Raw genomic sequence first — 10,384 nt, 5'->3', positions numbered from 1 at the left:
CTTGAGTGCAAGCTTACAGGATATGTGACAGGTGGTTTTTCCTACTGAGCTATCTCTTTGGAGATACCATTGTTTTGTTGAGGAGTTGTTTTGTTTTATGATTGCTTTTGGCATTATTTGATTGTAACATCCCATAAGATGGATAATTGTATTTCCCCACCAAAATAGCTGACAGTATCTCTAGAAATCATTCAGTCATGCAGCATTGTTGGTATGCTGTTGTCATCACCTTAATGGATAGAGTCCAGGAACTGAAATTAATAGTCATCCCTGGAAAGGACAACTTGAGAATTACTGCCCTTAGATTTTGAGAGGCTGATAATCCTTGTTCTATGGTAATAAATTTATAGAAAGTTCAGGTTTGTTAAGAACCATTAACTTAAAAAAAATTCTCATACCAAAGCATGAAGAAATTACCCAGAAAGCATTATTTTGTATGACTGATAAAGAGCTATCAATATGGAGATTTATATAATTGAGTTTTTAAAGAATTTACTTAGCTTTTTGTAAGAGAAAATTACAAAATATAATTATATAGAACTTATACAATAGGAATAGAGATTGACTAACAGAAAAATTAGAGATTAAATTTCAGTAAATAAAATTTGTTCAGTTGATTGAATTTAATTTTTCAGCCAATAAAAATATGAACTTGTGGGAAAGTGAACAGGGATCTAGGGAATGATCAACTTTTGCTCTCTTTAGCAAAAAACTCACGTGAATGTGTATTTCACAAGCTCCTAACTGAAAAAAAATCATAAATTATAGGTTTTGTTTGCAGAATAATACTAATAAACAATACCCCTTAAATTGAGCATTGTATGCATTTTTTCCATGAAGTACATTGTTTTCTAAAGAAAAGAAGAGGGATAATAATGGCTTATTACAGTTACATGATTGTATGTGTAATATACTTCTTTCTGTTGTAATTGGGAGTTTATGGTAAGAACAAGAAGTCAGTGAAAGGCAAATGCAAGGAAACCTTTCCACTTCAAGAGAGAAACTCTTCTTTAGGTACACTGTGAAAAAGTATTCAGTGACAGCTCTCATACCCTGGGAAGGGTTTTCTAAGATAATCTTAGTATATTTAAACCATATAATGAAAGGACTTTTGTTGGTTTAAAAACTACCAAACACAAGCACTTAAATATGTAGAATTTCATTTAAATAAGTCAGTCAACAATTTTTATAAAGTATTTAACACTTCATTGTAGAAACATAGGCAAAATGACTATTATAACCAAAATGAAAAATACTGTTCAATTTAAAAAATGTACTTAAACAAGAACCTGAAAAAGTTTATGGTATGCATAACATTGTTCAAGCAAATCACACAAGTATTACATAAACCAATATTCTATAAAGGCCTCAGTATGGCAAAGTTTAGAAATAGGTAGTATGCATGCACATAGTACAACAAAAAGTTTCCTTATAAAACAGCAGTTTTTAATGCTTGTACAAAGGGATATAGAGCAACCACAAACATATTTCATCTGTTAGATTAATACATTATGACAGCTAAAAGTCAGTCATGTCTATCAGAGGGACAAAAACCCCCCACAGCTTATGAATAAAACTTTTGTGCCTTTAAAGATATTTGTATAAAAATGCTATCTTTTTATTCAACTTAAATAAACCATATTTGTTACAATCAAAATTTGAAAACAAATGAACAAAGTGAATGGGTCTGTATGTTTTGTATAAACAAAGAGAAAACAAATTACAAATGCTAATGGCACAGAATAGACTCTCCACCAGGCATCATGGCAAGTAATTGTTTTAGCTTGAAAGATTTTTTGAATCATAGTTGAATTGAGAGGACAAATAATTAGTCATATGGCATGTCAAAAATCCTTACCAATTACTTTATACAAACAAAATTCTCTTTGACCTGACAAAGAGAGTGTCTTCACAAACCTAAAATTTTGGTATCATTTTGTATGGTTGCATGTGGTTTTCTAGTGCTCAGCATGATTAAGAGGTAATAATTATCCATAACATGAACATACCTGGAAATAAATACATAAGACATGAGGTCTCATAACCTGCTGTGCTCTTGGCTGGCTATGTGTCTTAGGATTGAGGAGAAGCAAAAGGTCCTATTACACAACAAGCTCTCTTAGTCCTGTTATAGTTATATGTTTGCTATGTTCTATCAACCTAAATACCACTATTGTTACAGGGGTCATTTATTCTGTATATCAAAGAGTCTATTAAACTTTTGGAAAATAAGTCATTTTGATTCATGCAAATTATGTCCTTTTAAAAGTTTTTTTCTCCAAAATTCTAGTTATTCCTCTCTGTCCCCACAGAATAATTGCAAAGCAGGAGATGCTGACCTCGTATGAGCTATGTATTCTCAGCCAAGTCTGAATCCATGTTCATGGGCATGAAGAAGAGAGTTTGTCCTTTCAATTCCCCAGAAACTACAATGACATTGTATTAAAATTTTCAGAGAATAGAATGCTAAAGTGTAGAGTACTTTGCTGATTACGGAGAACAAAAAATTCTTATAAAATAGATTGCTCATATTAACTCTACAAAGGAATATGGTTTTGTTGTTTTTAGGTTTTAACAAATTTAAAGGTGTGTCATATCAGCAGCATCGTTGTAAGTTTTAGTGTAGTGCAGTTATTTTTTCATAAAAATACCTTAAAAATGGTGAATCAATATTCATTAGCAAAAAATAAAAGCCCCAAAACTCAGAAAACAATTAACGAGGAATAAGATAAAGAGATAATGTTGATGCTAAAATAAGTATAATAGTGTTGGAACATATAAAAGTAATCCTTATATTTTATACATTTATACAGCATAGAAAAGTGTCCTTCATTATGCTACTGTTTCTCTGATGCCAATTTCAATTTTCTTTGGAAGAAGTTCTTTCCGTTCATCCACACTTGCTAAGGAGTTTCGACAGTTCTGTCCATCCATATATAATTTTGCGTATACTGGGTTGGAGTAATTTGTTGGCTGAAGGGTAAAGAGAATAAATTGAGTTTTACTATCATTTTGACCAAATTAATTAATTTGTAGAATATTTGTTCTTAATGATGACATGTAATTTAATTACTATGTTCATAGATTTTAGTCCACTTTAATGTAGAAACATAACTACATTTTAAGGTAGCTTGAGACAAAACAGAAGCTTTGAAACAAAAGTAAAAGCCAGTATAACTGTGAAACTTATACCGTAGCTTTAATATAAAATGGTAAACGTAATTGTTTCAAGCATATCTGGCCTTTAACACATTGTCCCCACCATGACTACTGGTGGAAGTCCACAGATGGATGCAACAGTTATCTAACTGGTTTACTCTTCTAATTTTTCAATGTGAATTAAACATAATTAAATGAAGAGAAATCAAAACAACAGAATATATTAGGTATATACCTTTAAAGTAAAAATAGTATTTTTTATTTCAAACAACCTACATGTACTTGCTTTGGAAATATCTCTGGATTCTTCCCAGTAATCTTGAATTCAGAGAAAGATGTGACGTTTTAGAGGCATGGTTGATTTTGAACCATAATCAAGGCTAACAAGGAAGCTCTCTCAGTTGAAAATAATATTCAATATTCACTATTAAAGAAACTGAAACTTTACACAAAAAAGTGCCACTTCAGTTATATTTTTGTTAAGAGTTTCAGTTTAGTTTGTGTTTTTCTTTTTCATGCAGTATCTTAACCTTTGTTACAGCAAGGAAACATGTAGTCTTTATAGCATGCACACTCTAAGACAAACAATGAGAATGAAAAGGACTTGATGGTCAGCCGCAAGAGGTCTGAGGACCCTGTACATCCATGATCTTTTGTTCTACCTAAAATGAGATTTGTGACTCTGGACAGAATACTTGTTTTCTAAACACAGTAACTAAATCTTAAAAATAACTAAGATTTAATTATACCATCTCTAATTTGTCTAAAATATGACATTTTATGTACATTTTAATTTAGCGTTGCATAATATATATACAATCTAAATATACCTATCTATAATTAAAATAAATAAATTTAAATTCATTCACTTTACATTTATTTTTATAAATCTAGCTGGCCACAATTTAAAATTCTTCCAAATTCCATAGCGGGAATACTATCAACATAATAGCTGGTCTAAACTGGTAATGGGCTTTAGAAACATTCTTATATGTAAAGTCTGCAAAAGTCTGAGACTTTAATGCTAATTTGCAAACTCTTGTTAATTTAAACCATGATAAGGGCAAGCTCTGTCCAAGTCAAGAGTGGCTCTGTGAATGGTGAGGGTATGAAATGGGATGGGAAGGAAAAGATAGGCTGTTTCTCTCACCCCAGATGTTAGTGGTCCTTTCAAATCAGAGTTTAGGTAGATGGGCGGTGCTGTATGTGGGAGCTTGAAAGCACTGGACCCTCCCCCTATGTACCTGGACTGTACATAAACAGAAAATTTTATCTCATCTAATGACATGGAAACATTTTTTACTGATACAAAATATAATTCAATGATACAATTAATGTAAATTTGCCTTTAATTCTAGGCCACACCAGGAAGCTTATGTCAACATACAGAATTGAGATCTTTATGTCAGAGGTGTGAACCGTAGGTCCTGGTTCCTGACCTATGCTGTGCATGAAGAACATCGACTTTTGTGTAACCCTGAACAATCCTCCAGTGAAGATTTTGACATTAAAATTTCAGAATTTGGACAAGAGTCTTTTTTGAAGACTCAGCTATCCTCTTTTAACAATTGATCATCACTTTATAATTTTAGAATAAAATTATCTTTCTTAGAACATCTGGAAGAAATCCAGAAGTCTATTTTTTAAGATGGCTTTCTTTTTCATAGATAAATTTCCAAGTGTGCCAAGCACATATAATCTTTCAATGTAATTGAATATAGGTAAATGTAGTTACCTTCATGCAGTAATTTAGAGTCACACTGCAAATATTACTAACCAGAAAGGAATAAACTGTTAACTCATATCTTAAACAATTTTATCAATTCAGTCATCTAAATGGTAAATGTATATTTTTGAGTGCTCAGTTAAATTACATATGAGTACACTGAAATCATATATGAAGGACCTAAAGCATGGTTTAATTTTCATAGGGTAGTGTGTAACTATTACAATAAGTTCTGTTGCTTCTAAGTCTAAATAATTGTATTGATTTAAGTACTAGGACCTAAAATAACAAAGGGATTTTAGAACTTTTCATGAAAAGCTGAGGGGTTCATTCCATCAGTTCATGTTACATGAGGGTCACTGTTCTTCCTTAAAACATTCTGGAAGGATGCCAGAAGTCTAATTGTTTAAAATGGCTTTCTTTTTCACAGATAAATTCCTATGTGTGCCAAGTTCTTTTAATGTCAAGCATCCTGTATTATAGTAATGTAAGCATTACTTATTTTATGGAAAGTTCCAATGTAAGAATTTGCTAGTTACTAAGATTAGTCCTAATGAAGTTGTACTAATGAATTTAAGTATATAATTGGTCAATGTGTTAATACTATAAGGTACAGTCTGGACAAGCGTCATTAATAACGAAGTAGCTAGAAAATAGTTCAGTAAATATGGGCTCAGATAATTAAGACAAATTAATCTTTGTATACTTAATTTATGTAAATATTTGCTTCATTTGAGCGGACTGTAATAATACGTCACAGAAACCTTTAAAAAGTTATGTACAATATTAATAAAAAGCTACATATGACTGTTGAATGTTTCAAATAAATAAATTTATTATATTACATAACAGATTTTTTCTCCCTGGAATTTAGTTAAAAAATAAGCTTCAGGACGCAGCTTTGTTAACTTTTCAACAAGACAATATGGTGATCAAACTAATTATACTGAAGTTGAACCAATGAACTCTTTTCATAATGAAAAATGAAGTACCCATTACTTCAACATCATGCTGTACATTAGTGATGCTATCACCCCATATATCTTGTTATTACCCTAAATAAAATTCCATCTTTGTAAACTAAGTGAATATATATATATACATATATATTTTATATAATGTACTATTTACTAGTATTTCCCAATGAATATCCCATGTATTTTCCTTTGGAAGACCACAGATAACTCAATATATGTTAAAGTCTTTTACTGTAAGTATAGATATTACAAAAGCATAATTAATTTCAGAATTCCGTAGTGGTTTTGACTCAGGAATGTTAGTATTCTCTACTCATGATTTCAAGAAATATTACCTTTACTGGATCTATCATGAAACTTGGTTCTAAAAGACCCCCATCACCGTGGTCGTGGTCCACTTCATACATATTGTATGATGGATTGCCGATTTCTACATTTATTCCTCCATTGATGATAGGCTGCCTTCTAATTGTCTTTGTTCTATAATATGTGGAGATAAAGTTAAGTATCAATTGCAAAGACATCGCAATTTAAGCTCTATACGATTAAAATATTTACTCATTTGCTGACATGGTACAATTGATAAATTTTGAATAAAATATGAATAAGAAAAGTTTGATAACAGATTTTTCAGATCACAAAGGAAAAGAAAACTCAATTTCACCATTTAGTTTAAATTAAAGTGATTTAACAATGCACAAAACATATTAAAAGTTGCTGGGTGTGGTGGCGCACACCTTTAATCCCAGCACTTGGGAGTCAGAGGCAGACGGATTTCTGAGTTCGAGGCCATTTTGGTCTACAAAGTGATTTCCAGGACAGCCAGGGCTATACAGAGAAACCCTGTCTCTAAAAACCAAAACCAAACCAAACCAAAACAAAACAAACCAAAACCAAACCAAACCAAACCAAACCAAAACAAAAATTCATATTAAAAGTAAGATTATACTGAGCACAATGCCACTTTAGTAGAAAGCTCACAATTCAGCTATAAGCTAAATTCCTACTTTTTTTCTCTGGGTTGAAAATTAACTAACAAAAATGTGATAAAGAAACTTTGAAATATTTTGTTTATAACCTCTAATGCAATGACTATAATACTATTTTGTAAACTCTCATATTCCAGATTAATTAACATCTATAGAGCTCTATAGATACAGTTATATAAAATAAAATACATCCAGTTCTTGGAAGATAAAGGAAATTAATGCACATTACCCATTAGTAGTGTATTTTATAACATACTTGCATAGAAATAAATAGACTTATGCCAACAATTATATACAGTAAACTAATAAGACAATCTTCAGATAGCTTTGCTTATTCAAGGAAAGATCACAAGAAATGTAAATTCTACAGAAATTGTTAATGTTATGCCACTGTTAGTTTCATTAGACTACATACATGGATTGATTCTGTCAACATAAAATGAAGGAATACTTGTATAAATTGTAGCAATTTTAAGTGAAATCAGGGGTAACTAATTTGAAAAATTGTTTTGTAATTAGAATAATTAACCTCATTTTTAAGAGGAAAATAAAAACATTTTTAGCACTTTCATATGACTCAGTCAAACTGAGAGGATGGCATCTTACCTTCTTTTTCTCTTACAAACCACTAAACCAATCACTAGAGTGGTTACCAAGGTCACCAAAAGGACAAGTGGCACGATGATAGCAATGCTCCCTGGAAAGACATTGATCCATGGATGAACAAATGAACAAATGATATAAAGGTTAGCATTACTAAACTGTCACATTAGATCATATCAGCACTAATGTGAACAAAAATAAAGCATGGAAAAAAATGTTTGTATTCTGAGGTCATAACTACCACATCATCTTACCAAAGAGCCTGTTGGGATGGTTGGTTATAAATTAACTTTTGCTTATAAATTACATTTAAAGTTTTGACATTTAGAGCTAATTTTTATTTCTGAATTACTGATTACTACCACATTTATGAGCACACAATTATGAAAGTAAACATTGTAGGTTAATGATTTCTGAATATATTTGCATTCAATTTTATTGACTAAAATTCCACAAATAAGGTATTGTTCTGATATATATATATATCAGAAATATATATATATATATATATATATATATATATATATATATATATATATAATTAGCCATTGTACCTATGGCAGGTCAAATGGCATCATGGTCAAGTACCAAAGACATGATACTTTTATTTGGATATGCATATACAGAAGCATCTGTTTCTTGGATTTCTTTGGAATGATATGCTCTTGCCATTAAATGAGTGACAAGAATAATAATTAGATGTCTGACACTTCTGAACTCTATGTTCTGACACACCCAATAGTACATATACATAAATACATGTAGGCAAATAGTTATACAAATAACATAAAATGAATATATACTAATTTTTAATAGAAGAATCAGAGAGTTGTTTCTTTATTAAATAAATAAATAAATAAATAAATAAGGAATTGATGTTCTCTTTTTCTAAATTCCAACTCCAGAATAGTTTCAGAAAAATATTTATGGAGCTTTGATTTATGTTGAAAATGTTTACATTTTTTATGTTCTTGGAAATAGTGTTAGTATCTGTATTCTTAACATTTGTCTTAAATGCTGTGTTTAATTTTTCTGTATCTGATCATAAGAAAAATCAGAGAAATATTGCGTTTCATTCATAGGTAGAAAGTGTAGTGGGATAGTGATTTTATCAGACAGCATTTCTTCTGAATCAAATCATTTACCCTTTGTTGTTAATATAATTGTATGGTGGTATCCTAGAATTGAATACCAAGAATAGTAAAAAGAAGCTGGATGTAAGGGCCACTTTATAGCAGAAATATTAAATAGCACTTCTGAGCTAACCATGTTAACTTTTTTGCTAGGCTAACAGTGCACATGAAACCAGGCTTTCCATAGTCATCCAATCATTCAGTCTAAATACCTTATGCAACAAGTAACTTAGAAACAATATTGCCTAGCATTTAACCCAAACATAAATATTGCAAACATTTATAAATTAAAATCAGAACTTATGCTATATGATAACTTCTCTGCATTTCCATGGTTGTATAAAATACTAGAGAAGAAGTTAATCATCCCACTATTCCCAGTGTGCAGACAGTCTATCAGAGTGACTGATTTTCCAATAGTTATAAATAGAGGATACATAAGGGAGATCAACTATCGGAGATGAATTACCAAAGTATCTGCAAGTATTTATTACAAAAAATTCGTGTAAGTTTTACATATATTTCAACTGATTAATCTTAACTTGACAAATATCTTCACTTCACTGTATATTATTCTTGCATTTAACATGAGATCATCAGTAAATGTGTAAAGACAACCAATACTAGATTCAAAGTATGCAGCATGCTTTCTTCTCAGTGTAATTGTAAATTATTCATATATTTATATAATTACCTGCTCTATCTAGTTTCTGCTATTCCATATGTTATAACTATTAATTATGTATGCAAGAAAACAAACCATCTCTTTTTCTTTTAATTTCCCCACCACAGATGGTAGCTGCAATCCCTATACATTATAGAGCTCTGTTTAAGAGACCAAACATCTGGTATGTTTATGCAACCAATCAAGGTAACTGCAATAATGTTTAATGTTGATGATAAATAATATAGAAAAAAATTCTGTTTTCATTTTTATAAACATTAATGGAAATTACTGACATTATAAAATTCAAAAATATAAAGTTAGTTAAGAATTTTTGCTTTTTTTCTTCTGCCTGTTTTGTCTGATTCTGGTTTGTTTTTATTTTATTTATGGTCATATTTTTATTATTTTTAGATGCCTGTTTGGATCCTAATGAGAAAGAAATGATGTGGATTTGGGTGGGTATGAAAGTGAGGAAGAAAATGGAGAATTTGGAGGAGCAGAATTCATAACCATAATATATCATATTAAACAATCTATGTACAGTAAAAAACAAGTAAGATTTAATGTAATGTGCTAATATGTTTTTGACATATAAGAATCTAACCGATTTTTTTGGACATAATAAGTGGATAAGTGGGTTGTTGTAAACTGATTGAAAGTGTGAGAGGTCAGAGGAAACTTGCTCAACTGTGTCATAATGAACACAATATGTCTTCCTTTGTAATGTGGTTCTGAAGATTTTTTTTTTTCTTTTCTGTCCTGGAAGAGCAGTCCTGCATCTCAGCTGAAGTCACAGACTCAGATAAACTCTCTCAATACAAGTTATCATCATCTTACATTGGTATAGCTGTCACCATACTGATAGTGTAGAAAGTTTTATAACCACTCTATGTGCTCACATTTTATACATTTCACAGTATATTTGTGCAAATGACTTTTGCCTCCTTTGGGGCAAAACTTATACTTCCTTTTCCTCTGCAAACAGTAAAGTCCATTCTTATGATGGCCCGAGGCCCATGTGTTCAGTTCTCACTTAACAAATATGTCTTAACATGAACTTTATCTTTAACTTTATCTTTGCTGTATTGATATGCACAGCACTTGAGAATGAAACAAACAAGTTTATTAAA

The 10,384-nt window shown here is 30.7% G+C and overlaps 1 protein-coding gene across 2 annotated transcripts in view; it reads right to left on the bottom strand.

Annotated features, from left to right (window-relative positions):
* Nucleotides 1–1,263: 1,263 nt before the first annotated feature.
* Lrp1b (LDL receptor related protein 1B) overlaps nt 1,264–10,384 on the bottom strand; it is a 2,026,300-nt gene continuing 2,017,179 nt past the window's right edge. Inside the window, exons 88-91 of one of the 2 annotated variants that reach the window (XM_021181392.3) lie at nt 7,458–7,548; nt 6,198–6,342; nt 4,310–4,408; nt 1,264–2,973 (exon numbers count right to left, since the gene is read on the bottom strand). In XM_021181392.3, the coding sequence (XP_021037051.1) occupies nt 2,833–2,973; nt 4,310–4,408; nt 6,198–6,342; nt 7,458–7,548 (476 nt within the window). In that variant the 3' untranslated portion in view covers nt 1,264–2,832. The remainder of the gene's footprint in view (nt 2,974–4,309; nt 4,409–6,197; nt 6,343–7,457; nt 7,549–10,384) is intronic. The other variant, XM_029472167.2, reaches the window with a different exon arrangement.

This window comes from Mus caroli, unplaced genomic scaffold, assembly GCF_978045245.1.
Source record: "Mus caroli unplaced genomic scaffold, Mus_caroli_1 scaffold_2, whole genome shotgun sequence".
Classification (NCBI taxonomy): domain Eukaryota; kingdom Metazoa; phylum Chordata; class Mammalia; order Rodentia; family Muridae; genus Mus; species Mus caroli.
Note: the sequence above shows the minus strand (reverse complement) of the source record. Positions and strands in the feature narration are given on the sequence as shown.